Below are 20,345 nucleotides of genomic sequence, written 5' to 3' on the forward strand. Positions count from 1 at the left end.
AATGTTTTCCCTGACTATATAAAAGACATGCGTATAAAATCCTAATGATTGGAGGGTTCCTAGACAGCTTGCCTGCTAGTATAGAGCGATAACGTCTTCAAGATGCAACAACGTTTTCCCTGACTATACATAATAAATATGACGCCTCATATCGCTCAATTCTCGAATAATTAATGCTCCTAGACAACGTGCTAGTATAGAGCCATCAATTAATTATTTCTAGTCATTAGGTTCATTAACTGAATCCCTAAAAATTATTCTATGTTCTTCATAATGTTTCATTACTTCAATTCATGGTTCTTCCCAACAGAATTCCATGGGTTAGTCATAAATATTCAACGTGCTGGCATCTGAGTCACTATCGAATAAGACCCGAAAAAATGGTGCAAGTGTACTCAGCAATAATGCACTAAAGAGCACATGAATGCACGAAGCATTCAAAAAATTACGAAGGAACGATGAACCTATGCAAAATAGGAAAGAAAATAATAATAATAAAATATTAATTAAGGCGCCTAAGGGACCAAGCCCACCGGCCTGCCGAACATGCCGCCATGAACGGACCCACGCCACTTCCCATATTTTATTTTATTTTATTATTTTCCTTTATCTCATGAAAATTCCTTCGTTCGAACAAACTCCTTCGTTTTAAGGAAACTCCTCAGTTTCATGGTGTTTCTTTCATATCAAGGAAATAATATAAAATTAGGAAAGGTGTCACGGGACCGGGTTTACTAGCCGTACGGCCATGCCCTAGCTTTGGCCGGTCCCACACCTTGTAATTTTTTATTATTTTATTATTATTTCCTTCATCTTATGAAACTCCTCAGTTTCATGATATTTCCTTCACATCAAGGAAATAATATAAAATTAGGAAAGGTGTCACGGGATCGGGTTACTAGCCGGTCGGCCATGCCCTAGCTTTGGCCGGTCCGCACCTTGTAATTCCTTATTATTTTATTATTATTATTTCCTTCATCTTATGAAACTCCACAGTTTCATGATATTTCCTTCACATCAAGGAAATAATATAAAATTAGGAAAGGTGTCACGGGACCGGGCTACTAGCCGGCCGACCATGCCCTAGCCATGACCGGTCCCACACCTTGCGACCCCTTATTTTATTATTATTATTATTATTTCCTTCATCTCATGGAAACTCCTTCATTTTAAGGAAACTCTTTCGTTTCAACAAACTCCTTAATTTCATGATACTTCTTTCACATCATGAAAATAATATAAAATTAGGAAAGGTATCATGGGACCGGGCTTATTAGCCTGCCGGCCGGCCATGCCTTAGCCATGGCCGGTCCCACACCTTGTAATTCCTTATTATTTCCTTCATCTTATGAAATTCCCCAGTTTGAGCAAAACCCTGATTTCTTCATATTTTCCCCAATGTTGCTCAAACGCGCATCAGAAAATATCAAAATTCTCAGGACTGAAGCATAGAAAATATGGTGACATGAGCATATTACCTTGACCGACCAAGGTTGTCCCTTTGGCTTACAAGAGGCCGGTCCCACATATTTTCATCATTTGACCTAATTTGTTCACATTAGGTTTAAACTCTTCCAAACAACTTGGAATTTCATCAAACGAACGTCAGTCGGTCCCATGACAAACCAGGGCCGGTTCCATGACCCCTTGGTCTTTCCCTCATTTCTTCATAATTAGGTTTTACTGTCTAACGCTCAGACGAGCACCATTTTAATAAATGATTAAACCAACATTTAATCATCTTTTCACCAACTTGTCTTCAAGAGACTTTGGAATTTTCCCACTCGAGCATCTGGGCGCTACATGATTGGCCAATCACCCCATGTAGCCGGTCCCTACTTCACTCCATGGTTGATTTTCAATAAATCATCAATTGATCAAATTAGGGTTTCGAATCCAAGGTTCATAATTCCAGATTCAAACACTAATTATTTTATGTTGATCTCGTAATCTACACTTTAATTATGTTGCTCAGATTCAACTTAGAAATACAAAGACTCATCGTCTCATCAAGTCAACAACTGATTAACTAAATACACGTCTGCCTTGCAGACTCCACAATCACGAGACATCAATCGTGTCACATGGGGGATATTAACTAGGGTTTTGGTCTGGCGTCCTATGGCACGTGTTTCATCCACAATGAGAATGTGGCTAAGTCGTGCAAGCGGTTGAAGGAGTTAACGAAGTAGTGGGTGGACAATCAACCAAGTCTCCGCACGATGAGTAATTAGTTTTAACACGATCTCCACTTTCACACTCATTGACTTCAGGAACCGTCAAACTTACTGGGACCAATATGTCTACTATTTCTGGCAATATAAACAAGTCTCTAAACCCATGATTGAAAAAAGAGAAGAATTCTGATCCGAGCAATTATTCACAAGAATTCGATCAATCAACCAGAATTTATTCGAACTCAACAGTTCACAAAAAACTTGCGAAAATCTTAAACACATTCACAATCCTTGATCACCATTGATCTCACACATTTATCAGCTTCCCTCCTACAGATCAACCCATCCTCTCTTGTGACCGAATTGACTCTGGAACGGCCATTGTTTTGGTTTAGGCCTGAGTCTTACAGATTGATCTCTCAAATTCAAGCACTCCCTTTGCAGTGCATCTGTGTGAGGTTAAGCAGTTTTCTCGGTTCGAGGAGTGTCCTCCGCACGGTCGTCTCCTCAACTCCTTAAAAACCAGCAAATCGTTTTGCCCCATCTACAACAACGCATAATATTTTGCCACCTTATGTTTTAGAAATTTGAGATACGTGTATGATTCTTATTATTTTTTCTATGGTCTTATAAATAATTTTAATTGTAATTTTAATGATGTATCACCGATAAAAACAGGTAATATCTTTTGTATAGGTGTATCAGACTCGGCTGATACGATACCGATACGCGATATTAACTCCCTTGGTTATGTAACCTTAATTCTGATATAAACTTTATGTGCAAGCAACTTGGGCAACAATACTTCTGAAAATTTCTAAAATCTTCCTTCACGGGCTAAGCGGGCTTGATTAACATGCTTCCGGTCTATTTTATAGACGGTACAAACACATCGCATTGGTGTTTACTCTGTTTCTGTCCATTTCAAAAATAATATAGAAAATTTGAATGGGTTTTTTCCTGGTGTATATGCTCCTTGTAATGTAGTTTATAAGAGATACCTTTGGGAGGAATTAACTGTTGTTAGTAGAGATTGGGGTCTCCCTTGGTGTATGAGAGATGATTTTAATGAAGTTAGGAAAATGAGTAAGCGCAAGAATTGCTCAACGACCACCAGAGGCATGCGAGACTTTGACTCTTTTTGTAATTCCAATAACTTAATGGATATCCTACTCGTGGATGCTAAATTCACTTGGAAAAGTACTGCTAATCCTTCTTTTTCAAGTCTTCTGGACAGGTTTATCTTTAATTCTGAATGGAAGGATCATTATCCTGCTCTTATTCAAAAAACCTTGGCAAAACCGCTCTTTGAACACAAGCCAGTGCTTTTATCCGGAGAACTGGTAGAATGGGGCCCTGCTCCTTTTAGATGTGAGGCTATTTGGATGTTAGACCCGGGATTAATTGATCTTTTGAAAGAATGGTGGCAGTCGTTTTCTTTTGAGGGGTCTGCTGGGTTTTTTCTTGCTAAAAAATTTCAGGCATTCAAGTATAAAATCAAAGACTGGAATAAGAATTTTTTCGGAAATATTGATCATAAATGTGAGTTGCAGCTTAGAGAAATTCAGTGGTTAGACCAGCAGGGTGATGAAGATGAAGGACTTCAACCGCATCCAGTGATTTCTCTAAACAAGTTAAGGAAAGATTATGAGACCTTGGTTGATATGCAAGAACTTCATTATCTTCAGAAATCTAGATTGAGATGGTTTTTAGATGGAGAAAAAAACACCCACTTCTTTCATCGAATAACAAAAATCAGAAGAAGAAGAAATAATTTTTCCAAACTAAAGATAAATGGGGCATGGGTGGAAGATAAAATGGCAGTAAAGGATATAGTTGATCACTTCCAAAAAGTTTTTTCTTCTGATGATGACCCGCGGGTTTCTCTTGAAGGTATGAATTTTAACACTATTTCTTCTTCTGATGCTAGTTGGCTAGAGAGAAACCTGGATGATGCTGAAATTTTTCTAGCTCTTAAGAATCTAGGACAAGATAAAGCTCTAGGTCCTGATGGCTTTCAAGTCTCCGTTACAGTAAGTTGTTGGGACTTTATGAAGAATGACATAATGAAGGTGGTTAGGGATTTTGAGAGATGAGGAGTGATAAACCGGAGACTCAAATACACTTTTATTTCTCTAATTCCTAAGAAGTCTAATGTGGAGGAAATCAAAGACCTTCGTCCTATTAGTCTTACAGGTAGCATTTACAAGGCTATCTCAAAGGATCTAGCGGAGAGATTAAAGATTATGTTACCAAAGCTCATCTCTAATCACCAAAGTGCTTTCATTAAGGCTAGGCAAATCACTGATAGCATCCTCATTGCTAATGAATATCTAAATTCTAAAATCAAAGAGAAGAAGCTTAGAATAATTTGCAAAGTGGATCTTGAAAAGGCTTTTGATCATGTGAAATGGTATTTTGTTGATGAAGTGTTACTTCGAATGGGTTTTGGTGATCGGTGGAAGACCTGGATTAATGGTTGCATAGAAAATGTTCATTTTTCTATCCTTATTAATGGCTTTTCCCATGGTAAATTTTCAAGTCAAAGGGGTCTCAGGAAGGGAGACCCCCTCTCTCCGTTTATGTTCTTACTTGTTTCTGAGGTGCTCAATATCATGTTTGAGAAGGTATATGCCTAGGGTCTTTCAGGGGATTTTTTCGTTGCTAATAATGGCAAAAGTTACTCATATGCAATTTGCAGATGATACTTTAGTTTTTACGGATGCTGCAGTTGATCAAATTCAACTCTTAAAATATATTCTTCTTGTTTTTCAGTATGCTTCAGGTCTTCCGACAAATTTTTCTAAGTACAGGGTCTTCGGTGTTGGCGAAGTTTCAAATATTAATGAGTTAGCTGAAGTTTTTAGGTGCACTTTTGAATCTTTGCCTGCCATCTATCTTGGGATGCCTCTTGGTGATAATTCAAGGTCAGCAGCAAAGTGGGATAGGATCATTGAATAGTGTAAGAATAGGTTGGCCAATTGGAAGAAAAGATTTCTCTTAAAAGCTGGTAAGCTCACTTTAATTAAAAGTGTTTTACTTAGTCTACCTGTTTACTATTTTTCCCTCTTTACGGCTCCCAATTCTGTTATTAAGAAAACTGAAAAAGTGATTAGGAATTTTCTGTGGGACGATTGTAACGGGGGAAGGAAAAACGAGTGGGTCAAGTAGTCTACAGTTTGTAAACCTCTGAATAGGAGAGGCTTAGGTATAAAAAGTATTTCTCATTTTAATAGAGCGATGCTCATGAAATAGTGGCAGAGGCTATGAAGGGAGGAAAATTCGATGTGGTTTAAAATATGAACAGGCGAGGGTACCCAAATATACCTCAAGCTAAAACTTTTCCTACCTATAAGTCCTTTCTACGAAAGTGATTTTCTATGGAATGAGTCGAGACAATACAACTAATCGGTTCACACTTCATGTGATCTTATATGGATACGAGATCGAGACAATACAACAACGAAGTATGTTTACTTGATACAAAGGTTCGGACTCAACCAAACACAATAGGATTGCTTATCAAGTAAATAAAAATTAACGTTTGTGTAATTTACTTTAATTATAATAAAACAATTATGATGCGAAATATAAAAGTAAATGACACAACAAGATTTTGTTAACGAGGAAACCGAAAATGCAGAAAAACCTCGGGACCTAATCCAGATTTGAATACTCTCAGGATTAAGCCGCTACACAAAATTACACTAACTTCGTATAGTTGAGACCAAGTAACTAACCCTATAGTTCACCTAGTTCCTTTTGTATTCCCACACCTCCAACTTATAAATAAGTCACGTACTTGGAACAATTCCTTTGGTTTGTATTCCAAACAGTAAAGGAACAACAAATCTGTTTGGTATCAACTCTATTCAACCAAGTGATATGAGTCGGACAAAGGCTCTTCCGTTTATCTCAACATAAACTCCTTCGTCGGGCCCTTAGATCTATCTTATATTCAATCACCAAAGGTAATCGTTTAAGATTAAGCCAACAACACCTTTAATCCGAAGAATCGTATTGATGTTGATCTACTCAATTAACCAATCCAATCTACCACAAGGATAAACCGATTATTAATTGGATCCTCTTTTACCGAAACAAGTATTATGCACACCAAAGATTATAAAACCCAAGTCAGATCTTCAATATCTTCTTTGTCTTCAAATCTTCTTAAGTCTTCAATAAAAACCTGCACACAATCACTTGAATCTCTTGTGATCAATCACGCACAGAACGGAGTCTGTTAACAATGGATTATCATAAGATCGTCTTTAGAACTAACAACAGTCTAAAGATCCCTGTCGAAACTCTGAACTAGTTTGAATGAATCTTATATCAGAAGAGAAGATTCTCAAGAATAAACAAACTAGGTGCAATTAGATTTCAACCACCGTTAGTCAATCAAATCAATCGAAAACAAAAGATAAACCACAATTATCTAGTTTCCCACCAACGGTACACGCTAGATCTTCTCAATCCCAAAGAAGACTTTAAACTGAGCGTCCATAAGAGATTTCACCTAATTAGGTTACTCTCCTCTCTGAATAGGTGGCTACACCGGTAACAACAACAAAGAGGAAGTCTGTTGTTACGAAGGATTAGTTTGCTAGAAAGGAAAACTTCAAGTATTTATAAACAAGGAAGTTTGGACACCAAGGAATTTCCAAAACCGAAAATATTCTCAAGATATTCATTAAATCACAGATTTGGTTTTCATAATTCCTGGAAATGCTCTGTCCAAAAATAATGATCGAAATCTCTCGGAAAATCTAATTAGTAAATGCACATTACTAGTTCTGTAATTTCCCTACAAAATGAAATTAATAACCTTAATTAAAAAATTCTTAACTTACTTATGTTTCGATCCTGGGATTCTCTTCCCTTAGCCGTTAAGGAATATCTTTAAACAATTAAAGAAATAAACATTCACAACACGTGTTCAAAGTTTGTCGACATCTTTACTTTGTAAGTTCTCTTTCACACTTACAACCTTGAAACCGATTTGCCACACTTCCAAATAAGTTTAGAATTGGTTTATATGAATTTCAAGAACTATGTGATTGATAAAACTAACATTCAATCACAATCATGGGTTTAACGGTTCTACCAAAACAAGTTTAGGTTCTACCTCCAGGTGAGTAATGTGCATAGTCACACTAGATTTCCAAAAATTCGGTTGACTAGGTACTAAGATCGGTTCCCCACATATATATGGTATCTAACTTATATGTGTTGCACATGTCCATAGGATCGGTTCCCCTTTGCCTAAAAATGTGTTGCACATGTTCATAGGATCGGTTCCCCTTTATGCTATAAACCTTGTTGCACCCCATACAAGGATCGGTTCCCTTTGATGTACTGCACCCCTTACAAGGATCGGTTCCCCTTTCCTTTTAATTGGTCAGACATACAAAATCCGATCATACCACATGTGATTACTTAAGATCGATTTTACTAATAAAAGTTATACCAATACATAAGTCAGGCCTTTGTGAATAGTTCTACCAAGAACACAACAAGTTGTGAGCGGTTATACTCTATCACACATATTGGTTGTTCATAAGATATGCAATGAATAACAAAACCAATAACACCTGGAAATTTCCTTTTCGGTCCACAAACAAGTTTATGAACTTACTTCCTTAGAACACATGAAACATTGTTCCCTAGGATGAAATCTCACCTCATACCCATACATAATCACAATAGCATTCAAATGATAATGACGATGTCTTATCTATAAAGTTTAATGGTTAAGCAATAAACCTCGTATTGTATTCCTTAATACTATGTCCATCTAGAGTTCAATTATGCTTCGCAGTTATGTTTTCAATATGAACGACTTGAAAGATACGTTAGGGTATGAAACAGTTCAAGTCAAATATCACTAACCTCAAGTGGAAGGATGATTGTTGTCGTTGTAGCTCCTTGCTTCTTCACATCTTCAAGACTTCGCAATACTTGTAATGTCTCATATCCTAATACTTTCAAGCTAACCTATATGAAGTTGACTCTAGTACATGATCAAGTGACTCTTAACATGAGTTTTGATTCACTAAAATATGACAATCAAACTTGACATACCAACGCTTGGTGGGTTCAACCGAGCAATGCTCTAACAAAATCATTAATGAAAAATATGGAATTACTAATTTGTGTTGGAAAACTAAACCACCAAAGGGCGTTTATGGTTCTAGTGTGTGGCGACATATATATACTCTGTCTCCAATGATTCTTTAATAATATGCAATTTAAGGTTGGAAATGGTGAAAAAGCGCGCTTTTGGGAAGATCAGTGGATCCATGAAGGTATTCTCTCTTTTTTATATCCTAATCTCTACCAATTATCTACGTTGAAATGAGCTTCTGGAAAGCAATGTTGTTCTACTTCTCTTTCTTATTTTTCTTGGGATTTGGGGGTTTCACAATGAAGACTATGATATCGAAATTGACGAACTTTTTCTCTGCTACTAGTTTTTTAAAATTATTTTATAGATGAATTGTAAGAGGATGTTATGATTTGGAAGAATCATAGGTCAGGGTTATTCACCGTGGCCTCTGCTTATGAGCTTGAAGTTGGTGATACAAATGTGGTCTCCTTTCCAAAAATAAAGTAAAATTGGTCTACTAAATGGCCTCATAAGGTGGGGTTCTTTTTACTAGGAATTACCAATAGGTACCATTACAGTGTTCTTAGTTAGTGGCAGGTCCACCCATTAAAGCCCACTAATCAGAGGTCCATAATTAAGAGAAAACATGAAAATGGACCAAATTTTTTAAGCCCAGGTCTTGTACACGTGCGGGACAAATTGTACGAAATTTCTAAATACCTAAACTACCCTTCCAATCCTACATATATTAAAGCAGTCTATTTCAAAGTTTCTAAAAAAAAATTCAGCCGATTATTCTTGGGAAAATTCTGCTCTCTTTCTTCTTCTGGATTTGGAACTAGGGTTTCTGAAGATTTCTTCTGCGATTTTTAACAGGTATGTTGCTTAATCTTTTCGTTTTCTTCTTTCTGCTATAGTTTAATGGAGATAGGTTGTGTTCTGGTTTTTTTTTTATGATTCTTGTTTGTTTTTATTCAGTTATTTGGTTAGATTGTTAAGTTTTTAGTTTATTTTAGCTTTCGATTTGATTATCTTTCTGTTTTCTTTTCAAAATCAGTTTTGTTTTCACTTTCAGATCGTATTATCCAGCAGTACATATATGACATACTCATTGTTTGTGCTACAGTTTTTGAATCATTATAAGATTTGAATTTTGGATCATGGAGATTGGTTGTGTTCTGTTTTGTTTTTTTATGAATCTTGTTCGTATTTATTAAGTTATTTGGTTAGATTGTTAAGTTTTTAGCTTATTTTAGCTTTCGATTTGATTATCTTTCTGTTTTCTTTTCAAAATCAGGTTTGCTTTCACTTTCAGATCGTATTATCCAGCAGTACATATATGACATACTCATTGTTTCTGCTACAGTTTTTGAATCATGTTTAAGATTTGAATTTTGGATCATGGAGATTGGTTGTGTTCTGTTTGTTTTTTATGAATCTTGTTCGTATTTATTCAGTTATTTGGTTAGATTGTTAAGTTTTTAGCTTATTTTAGCTTTCGATTTGATTATCTTTCTGTTTCTTTTCAAAATCAGTTTGTTCTCACTTTCAGATCGTATTATCCAGCAGTACATATATGACATACTCATTGTTTCTGCTACAGTTTTTGAATCATGTTTAAGATTTGAATTTTGGATCATGGAGATTGGTTGTGTTCTGTTTGTTTTTTATGAATCTTGTTCGTATTTATTCAGTTATTTGGTTAGATTGTTAAGTTTTTAGCTTATTTTAGCTTTCGATTTGATTATCTTTCTGTTTTCTTTTCAAAATCAGGTTTGTTTTCACTTTCAGATCGTATTATCCAGCAGTACATATATGACATACTCATTGTTTCTGCTACAGTTTTTGAATCATGTTTAAGATTTGAATTTTGGATCATGGAGATTGGTTGTGTTCTGTTTGTTTTTTATGAATCTTGTTCGTATTTATTCAGTTATTTGGTTAGATTGTTAAGTTTTTAGCTTATTTTAGCTTTCGATTTGATTATCTTTCTGTTTTCTTTTCAAAATCAGGTTTGTTCTCACTTTCAGATCGTATTATCCAGCAGTACATATATGACATACTCATTGTTTCTGCTCTTAGATTCTGTTTCTTGCATAGATCTCTCACTTTTTTTAGTTTGACCCATCAGTACGTATGTGAAATACTGTATTTTAATACTGTTACATCTTTGTCACATTTGCAGGTTCAAAACATGTCTGATGCAGAGTGTTCCAATCCAAATACCTACTGCTATGCATACATTTACTATAAGCATCATCATTTTGCTCACCTCGTTACTTTTAAGTCTAGTATTGATGACCTGAAATTTCTTATTTGTGAAAACTGGAGAACCTTGAACCCTTCTGAGATTATCATCACTTATGTTGAGAATGGTGTCAAAGTGCCTGTGATTGCTGACTTTCAACTTCATGGTCTCGCTGCCTTGCATTTTTCAAAGAAATCGGCGTTCTTTGAGCTGCATGTGGATTTTCTTTCTGCTGGTGGATGTAGTTCCTCTACATTCAGCGACGTCGACAACAATTCAGAACTGATTAGGGCAGATAGAGATAGTTATGAAACTGATGGAAAAGAAATTGTTAAACCTCTTCTGTCCGATGGGTGGGAGAATGTTTTTGATGATCCTAACAAGCTTTTTCGTGGTGGTGTTGATGCTGTTCGGTTGGCCTGTCAAAAGTATTGTTTGAAGACTGGGTATCGCGTAACAAAGGTGAAGAATGATCGTGAAAGGTTCACAATGAAATGCAGTAAAGTCCCATGCACTTGGATGATCCATGCAGTTGCTATTGATTCTACTTGCGATGTTTTTAGGATAAAAAAGTATGTTGGGAGGCACACTTGTGGAGCTGGTGTGAAGTTGAGAAGTCCTAAAGTATCGAAGAAGCTGGTACACAACCTTATTCATGATCGTGTGATGCACAACCCACTTATCAAGCCTCGCGAAATTGAAGATTATATAAAAGTTGGTGCTGGTGTTAATATCAAATATCACCATGCATATCATGGTTTGGAACGGTCACACCATGAAATTTTTGGGAATGATGTAAAGTCTTACTCTGATCTGGTTTGGTGGGTGAATTCATTGAAAGAAACAAATCCTGGCTCTTATGAGGATTTTCAGTTTAACGATGCAACTCAGACATTTGAAAGGTTATTCATCGCAATAGGCGCTTGTATTGAAGGTTATAGACTTTGTCGACCAATGATTTTTGTTGATGCAACTTTTCTGACCGGGAGATTTAGAGGTACCCTTATGGCTGCTACTTGTCTGAATGGGAATCAAGGCAAGTGCTCTTTGTTACGTTTTAATTGTTATTGTTTACAAGTTATTCACTGCTTTTAATCGTTGGAACTTTTTGAGTATACCATTTATGTACTGAAAAGTTATTGTGTCTAACACACATTAATTCATATATGTAAGCATAAGACCTTTTTTTGAGTACAATATGTCTATTATGTACTGGAAATTCTTAGTCTATTTTCCAGTACATAATATATGTTACGTCTATGAATATAGCAACATATTTAGTGACAGTATATAATATATGTACTGTTTGTTTTTTCCAGGTTTTTATCCGCTAGCCTTTGCATTGGTCCCAGGAGAGGATGTTGACAATTGGGATTGGTTTATGTGCAATCTTAGCAACATTGTTGATGACCGTCCTATCACCTTTATGTCTGATCGTCATGAAGGATTGTTGAGGGCTATTCCTAAACACTTTCCTACTTCCCATCATGGCTATTGTTACTACCACTTGCAAGGAAACTTACCAATCAGGAAATCGGACGAGAAGTACAAAGAAGTTATGGCTTGTTTCAAAAAAGCAACTTATGCTCTCACACCAGCAAGATATGAAGAAGCACTAATGGAAATGGAGTTAATGGGAAGGCCTGGGGTTGCTGAGTATTGCCGCAATATGCCTAGGGAACATTGGTCCAGCGCGTTCTTCACTGGCTGTAGATTTGGTCAGACTACATCAAGCGTTGCTGAGTCCTTCAATAATTGGATTCGGAAAGACAAGAGGTTGCCTGCCTGCGCCCTCGTTGACATGATCAGGTTTGTGTGTGTGTTTTTTTGTTGGTGTTTTCTTTGTTTTTGGTTCATTTTTTTTTTGTTCAAAATTTATTACAGGTGTTCTTTTTGTTCCATTCATAGGTTACGCGTTATGGAGTTGATGAATGAACGTCGCGAAATGAGTCTTTTGATGGACCCAGAGAAGCTCACTCCTACCTACGAGGCGTTACTTAAAGAACATATTCAAATTGGTCGAGTTTGGAATGTTACTCAGTCATCTGCGTATGAGTATGAGATTCATTCGCCTAGGTTAGCTTTATCCCATAAAACAACTTTTTGTACTATAGCATACATGTAGGAGTGAATCATATGTTTTGTTTTTTTGTATTTGTTTGCAGTGCTGCATATATGTACTGCTTTTAAGTTATTTGTGCTGAAAAGCTTTTTACGCATCTGCAGGTCTCACACTGTTGATCTGCTGAACAAGACTTGCACCTGCCAAAGATGGCGTGTTTATGGTTTTCCATGCTCTCATGCTACAGCAGCTATATCTGCCAAGGGTGATCGATACGTAGATTATATCGAAGACTACTTCAAAGTTACAAATTTTCAGCAGCTGTATTCAATTGCTATCAGACCAATCCCCAACTACAACAGGCCAGAGCAGTATCTGCCAGAGGATACTATTTTTCCACCCCATCCACGAGTTCCACCAGGTAGGCCAAAGGGAAATCGTATCAAGAATGCATGGGAGAAAGCTAGGAAGTCCGTCCGTTGTTCCAACTGTAAGAAGAAAACTCACCACAACAAGGCAACGTGCACTGTCATTCCTTCATACCCATGAGTTTTAGATTTTCAGTTCTCCCTTATTAGTTCTATTGGTCACAATGCAGATTCTGTTTTGCGCATCATTTTAAATACTTTTGTTCGCTTTTTTTAGAGTGCTGAAATTATGTACTGTTTGATATCTTTCTGGGACAAGGTACTTTGTGCTCATTTAAGACTCTTTTAATGGTACTTTGTACTGCATTATCCACTTTCAATATTATTGGTTTTCAGGTTGATTTCCAAGTTTGTTCAAGACTTTCTGAGCACAACTATTATGTACTTTCTGTTCAATTAAGACACACCAAACAAAGAGACCAGCTCTGAGATTCATGTTCTCTCCCATCATGATTAACAAATTTAGAGAGTCATATTCTTCAATTGACTCTAATAGCTGGTCTATGTTACATAATACACACCAAAACACTTCATACTATGGACTTTTACCATCCAACATGTCAACATTTTTATAAAGCCAAACAACTGTACATAGATTAAACACAAACACCATAGTTTCGAGAACAATTGTTATCAAAATAAATAAGAATAATTACTAAACTTTGATATTGTCTAAAACAAACTAGCAAACTCTGAATATGTTCTCTATGATAACTTCTACTATGCATTCCTAATTCATATAAGCACTGTCTTAAAAACCTTTTGGAGCATGAATATTCCAGCTCTCCTCAGGAGGAGATGTTGCTGAGAGTATTTTGCATGCTAAAGAGATCCTCTTCTTATGTATTTTGTCCTTTAGTTCTTCTGGGTCTCCCAAGCTCATTCGCACTCCATCAATTACTTCCTCCTTTGCAACTTTCTTCATGATGTGCATGATATATATTGCACAATCTGGATAGTCTCCCTGTTGAGGTGTTGGGTAACTAATCATCTTTACTCTGCTTACAAGTGGAAGGCGCAGGCTCGACAAGCGTTCATTAATTGCTAACAAGCAGTATTCTGCCATAAGATTAGCATTATCGAGACACTCATTTTTGGATACAGCTTCCCAAGTGTTGTAGTGGAAGAATTCGCCTTTCTCGCATTCATACACAAGAAGCGTCCAATGCACGTTTTGGTGTGACATTGGAATAATAATCTTCCTGGTTCCTTCCTCCATATTCCTGATGGGTAAGAATACAGCAGTGTTTGCTGCTACTTGATGTACTGGGTCACTTAAATAAAACTGAAAAAGAATTAAATTTATCAGTGTAGTAAATATGTACTGAAAATTATAGTGTAAAACACATATATGAAAGCATAATATTTGTTACAACATCAAAAAAAATTGTTTCGTTTTAGTTTCGCAGATATGCTATGCCCTTTACAAAGACATGATGCATGTTGTTTAAAGATAAATTGGAAAACATACCCAGCCTGTTGGATCAATGTGGAGTACTGGAATGTACTTTCTCTGTCCATTCACTGGTTGCTCATTATGATATGCTTTTTTCAGTTGGTATTGCCAGTAATTTATAAGATCTCCCTCTAAAGCCCTGTTATGTAGCAGATCTTCAAAGGTCTCTGCAGATAATATGTGATGACCAATCACAGCAGGAGCTTTCCAAGCACTGTTGCTGCAAATTCAAATAATCCAAATCAATTATAAGTTTGATTCTAAACGAAGTACATAAAGTTTTGTTAAAATGAAAGGGACATATCCAAGAGAGACTCACATTGAGGTAGCTTTGTCAAAAAAAGGAGAGAGAAGCGCTCTTTGTTGTGAACTCAAATCCTTATAGAACGGAGATTTCCTTAGGCTCAACAACTTGCGTGCATTCTTCACTTTTTTAGTAAGTTCTTGCAGATTTGGATCACCTTTAGCTTTTCTCTTTCTCACATTCTCGCTATCCTTTTTCTGAACTTTCTCTGTTGGGCAATCTTTTCCAACTGGGTTTTCAGTTCTGGACTTTGTTTTTCGCCTTTTATGTCCCGACAGTCCTTTGCCACTAGCAAACTCAGGATCAACTCTTTTCTGCGGGTGGCTCCGAGTTACTGGCTTCTGAGGGGTGTATGTGATTTTTGGAGTAAGTTTCTTCTCCTTGGCTGAGATAGTCGGCTTTTTCTTCTCCTTGTCCATGACTGACGTGGTCGACTTCGCTATTGGTTTGACTTCATTACTCTTTGTAGCCAGCCTATCTTCGAGTCTCTTGGCAAGTGTTACGTCATCTTCCTCTGATGTTTGACTAACTCCAGGTTCGTTATCCTTCAATATACCATAAACGTAAAAAAAAATGAGAGACTAAAAAAGCAAAAAAAAAATGAACAGAATAGAACATATGTATTCTTGGATTCTTTTCAGTACAGAAGTTATGTACTTTTAGTTTCACTGAGTACATAACATATGTACTGTTGGTTTTTCCCATGTTATTGAACATATGTAACATAAGTGGTCCATTAAGTATTGATAAATTTGTTACTTTTCACTTTTTTGGTAATTATAATTACCTTCTGTAGCTCAGAAAGAAGTTGGAGAGTCTCAGCATATGCTTTAGCTTTTTCGGCGCTCATATTCTTCTTCAGTCGAGCTTCCTCTGCCTTTTCAGCATCTAAAACTGGATACTTCTGTTTGAGAATCGGCAGCATTAGTACATATGCTAAAAGCATCATTAAAAACAAAACATAAATTCATTAAACAGAAGTAGATTTAGGTACTTACAAGACTCTCTAATTTTTTAGTAGGCTGTTGCTTTCTGTCATTCTTCATTTTCTTCTTCCTTTCTACTTCATTGAATGGAATGGGATCCCAAGGTTTCCTTATTCCCTGCATTTGAAACAAATCAGACTACGAGCTATTTGACCAAAAATTGATATACGTACTGCTGGTTATATGTATCAGAAGGATATATGTACTAGGTTTAGAACATGTTCATACTTCTTGTTCAGGTTGCTGAAGATCAGCTTTCAAACGAGCTTTTTCAGCTGCAGCTAAAACAATTGCAGAGGCTTCATAAGTGTAGGTGCAGTATCGATTTGAGCTTGCTCATCCGAGGGATCCGTTTGAGCTTGATCTGATGCTCCTCTAGCAGCTGGAGCTTCATTATGCGCAGGCGCAGCTGCAAGATGGATTTGAGGTGGATCAGGTGCACCTAGATCAATTGCAGGCTGCTGCACCTCTTCTCCATTTTGATCACTTGGTCCTAAACCCAAGTCAAAAGTTGGTCTTGAAACTTGTGATGGAGGATCCAGATCTTTAGCATAAAATTTGTCGAAGATTTGAGAAGATTCCATTTTTTCCAAGCTTGGTAAACTACCAGTCGACGGGTACTCCAGACTAAGAATTCCTAAGGATGGATAAGGATCTCCCATAATTTCAGCTTGTAGATATTTTGAGTACTCATCGGTATAAATACCCTTCCCATGGATGGCCAGGTCAATCAGTTTCTCCATCGGCACGGTATGCAGTTCTTTGAGACTCGGCAGCTCACAAACCAAAGGCATAAACTGCATATTCGGCAACATTTCTTCAAGCGATGCACCCTACATAAATGCAATGCCAAACCGTATTATTTTATAGGATGACAAAGTATAAAATTGGTAACTAGTGTAACGTTCAATTCGCTCACCTGTCTATCTCTAAGAGAACCAATTTCCACTTCAATATTACCCAGAACTTGTGTCGCTGCTGTTTGTTGGAGTTCAGCCTTTTCAGTCTGTTATTCAACATAAGGTGATATGTTTTTAATCAGTATTGCAGATATGTACTTGTATGTTTTTTCAGTATAGTAGATATGTACTGACAAGTTTTAGTTTTTTACAAACTAAACTAATACTAGAAAGAATATAACTTACCTGTGATGGTTCTGGCATGCTCTTTTCCTCTTGCAGCTCTTTCACCTTTCGCTCCAAATCAGATCTAGCCCAAATTTTAAACTGTGAAACTTCAATATCGAACTGTGTGAGATTTTCTTCAGAGCCCCCCATAACAGGCATTGTTGGAGTAGCATTTCCCTGTTCATTCGACTTTTCTTGGGTATCATCTGGAATTTCCTGTTCATCCTCTGTTACCAAGGAGTAGTTGCTGATGGAACGGTGTCATCCAAATCATCATGCCCTTCTTCAGAGCTACTGCTAGATTCTTCTTCTCCCGAGTTTGGTTGTGGAGGTGGGTAAGCTCTGTGATATATATCATTCAAAAGCTCTTCTAGGATACTCACATCAATGGGGAGGCCGTCCTCTTTCCTGCTCTGTAATTCACACCATTTTTCTGCAATTGTCAGCCTCAAATCTTCATTCTTTACTTCCAAATCCTCGAATTTTTCTTGCCAATCTACTGTCAATGGCACTTCTTCAACTGGAAGCCTTTGAGCAATTTCATTCAACATTTCTTTTTCATACATAGTATATTCATCCTTAAATTCTTTAGAGAACTGGAAAAGTACATATAACGCACACATATAACCAGTTTTTGTATCAGTATAACATATATGTACTCAAATAAATAGTGCATATGACACACACACAATCATTTTGGTCAATCAGAAAACTGCTTTTCTGATAGTGTCCTACCTAAAACAAATCATTTAAGTATAATTATTTATGAAAACACAAATAATTATACTTAAATTCATCAACTTTAATCAGTTTTTTAGATATGTACTGGTGCATCATTGTTTCCTAAACCAAAACTACAAGAAGCATAATGAAATAAAACTTATCCTAGTAATATGTATTGTTTTTCTTAGGGACTTACTGTGTATTGCGAAGCCTCCATATCCTTTAGAAACTCAACAGATATTTCTTTGATGTTCCACCTTGCCGCTCTTGGAAGGTATCGATCATCTGGTAACGTCACTGGTTTCACCAAGTGAGTATGCTCCGCATACAACAACTATGACAAAAATAACATCAATAGAATCAAATACAGAAACTTAAATGACAGTAGAGTAAATATGTACTTGGAAAAAAAAAGCTTGTACTAGATGATCGATACCAACAAATAGACGACACAACCAGTGATGTCCTCGGGAGTGTTGTATTCTGATGATTTTCTTCTCTAAGAACTATGTATCAGGTCAGGCCAAGATACATTCTTTGACTTTCAAAATCAACTAAACCAAAGTACTTTTCTTTGAGTTTATGAGCATCTTTTGTTGTAAAAAAACAAAGTAATACACATAAACAGGCATAATAGCTTAACCATATCTTCAATTGTTTGTTCAGTTTCTACTCTTGGTATCCTGTACTTCATATATTCATCATCTTCACTATTGGTTACTTGTTCATCATTGTCATCATCACTGTCTTCGCCACCTTCAGATTTACAATTCTTGATACCAGTACGCTTGAGCAGTTTCAAGATGGCATCTTGTAGCATTGGTCTTGTAACCGTGTTGCTATCACCAAAGTGTCTAATGTAGAATGGTTTCTGCCTCCATCCACCACCTACCATCAAAAAGGTGTCATCAGTTCTTCTTCCTGCCATTCTTGGCATTCCAAACATTACACCCATTTTTTCTGGTGTCGACGTGATAATGTGTTTTTCACCTCTTCTAACAAACTCAAATGTGAGATCATTCTTGACTCGACCCCTTTTGTAACACTTCAAGTACTTTTTCACTGCAGCTTCCAACTTTTCCCAATGACTTTCTGAGTACTTAGTGTGCCAGAACATCAAAAACATCTGTCCATAAGAAGATTCGGCTATCTTTTCCAATGTGGCTTCACTCAAAGTATATTTACTCGCCTTCATTCTGGCAACCAGGCTATGTAATGCTGTGAAACCAGACCTATACAACTTCCTAACAGATTTTGGCACAACCTTACCTGCAAAATTTAATTGGTTTTATTTTCAGTACAACATTTATGGACTACACATTCATCATCTCAGAAACACAATCAATCACTATTGGCCTTATGTACTTCATATCCAAAGATCATTATCACATAAACAAAGAAACATATGAATTTAGAGTACATAAACACTACAATGTCTCAGTTTTTTAGTTATGTACTGCCAATTATGTGCCAGAAACACAAACAGTGGTAAATAGACACATAAACAATGTTACCCATTCACTACTGGACTTATGTACTGCCAAAAACAACCTAATTAAGAAAAAACCTCAGTATTTGATATATGTACTGCTCGCTCTATGTATCAGAAATAAAATGAAACAAATTGCATATCACTTTTGATTCTTATTCTACAGTTTTATTATGTTATGTACTGCCAATTCTAAGTGCTAGAAACACAAAGTAGAAGTTGCATGTAAACTCTGATAGGTTTTCTGAATCAGTACCTTTTTTCTTCGATTTCGGTGTTTCAACCTTTTTACTCTTTTTTCTCTTTGATTTTCGTCTTGAAATTCTTGAATCGTCTTCTGATGTTCTAGGAGCAGTGCTATCATCCATTATTGTTTCTTCTTCTTGGATTGTTCTTGTGATTTTTCTTGTTTTAACCATTATCGGAAGAGAAGAGAAATTTAGGTTTAGGGTTTTTCAAACTAGCAAAAATCTCTGAATGATTTTTGAGATCTGTTGTCTCAAAAATCTCTAAATGAATTTGGTTTTTGATTCTCTGAATTCTCTCTGTGAAGAGAAATTTTTTTCTCTTTGAAAACCGTAAGAAGTTGGTGGTACGGGAAAGACAAACGAATGATTTTTCTGACCGTTTCAGCGGTTTTGTACGGGAATAGATAGTGGGTGCATTCTTCACACGTGGTAACTACTAGGGTAAGCTCGTCATTTTGCTCTTTTCAAAATATTATGGACCTAGTGATAAGTCTAAAACCCGGTTGGACCCTACTATAACTAAATATATGGGCTTAGGACCAAACAGCAAATTTTCCTTCTTTTTATGCAGGATGCTCTAAGTTGTCTCCCTACTTTAGATAACTTGCAGAAGAGGGGTAGTGCTCTGACTACTAGTTCCGGCGACCCACAGCCAAATATCAGCAAGCTTTGTGATCTTTTTTGCGGAAGATGCAAATCGTTTTCTTTTGACTTGTGCTTTTGCAGTTGAGGTTTGGCATTACTTATTTGCTGATTTTACGGGGTCTTTGCAGTCGACTATGTTAAAGGTTTTAAAAAATTGGAAGAGTTGTCATCCCTCTTCTCAAACTAAGGAACTTTGGGATAGATTACCCGCTAGCATCACTTGGAGTTTATGGAAGGAGTGTAATGCTCGTACCTTCGAAGGGAATCAAAAACCAAGGAAGCTAACATTACCGAGATAAAAATTCAGACTATTCACTGGGCTTCTGTTCATCCGTCTATG

General features: G+C 36.6%; 2 protein-coding genes across 2 annotated transcripts; both read right to left on the reverse strand.

Annotated features, from left to right (window-relative positions):
• Positions 1-13,759: 13,759 nt before the first annotated feature.
• LOC113305838 lies at positions 13,760-17,114 on the reverse strand. The gene is made up of 9 exons (XM_026554836.1): positions 16,919-17,114; positions 16,693-16,779; positions 16,216-16,606; positions 16,002-16,072; positions 15,786-15,890; positions 15,575-15,691; positions 14,803-15,332; positions 14,499-14,703; positions 13,760-14,312 (listed from the first exon to the last, which is right to left on the reverse strand). Exons 1-9 carry the CDS (start codon positions 17,057-17,059, stop codon positions 13,779-13,781), a joined length of 2,181 nt encoding a protein of 726 aa, XP_026410621.1. The 5' UTR covers positions 17,060-17,114; the 3' UTR covers positions 13,760-13,778.
• A 16-nt stretch (positions 17,115-17,130) lies between these two features.
• Positions 17,131-19,700, reverse strand: LOC113305839. The gene is made up of 5 exons (XM_026554837.1): positions 19,369-19,700; positions 18,267-18,892; positions 18,060-18,122; positions 17,820-17,957; positions 17,131-17,496 (listed from the first exon to the last, which is right to left on the reverse strand). The coding sequence occupies exons 1-5, from the start codon at positions 19,529-19,531 to the stop codon at positions 17,131-17,133; spliced, it is 1,356 nt and encodes a 451-aa protein (XP_026410622.1). The 5' UTR covers positions 19,532-19,700.
• Positions 19,701-20,345: the final 645 nt, after the last annotated feature.

This window comes from Papaver somniferum, chromosome 8 (genome assembly GCF_003573695.1).
Source record: "Papaver somniferum cultivar HN1 chromosome 8, ASM357369v1, whole genome shotgun sequence".
Taxonomy (NCBI): domain Eukaryota; kingdom Viridiplantae; phylum Streptophyta; class Magnoliopsida; order Ranunculales; family Papaveraceae; genus Papaver; species Papaver somniferum.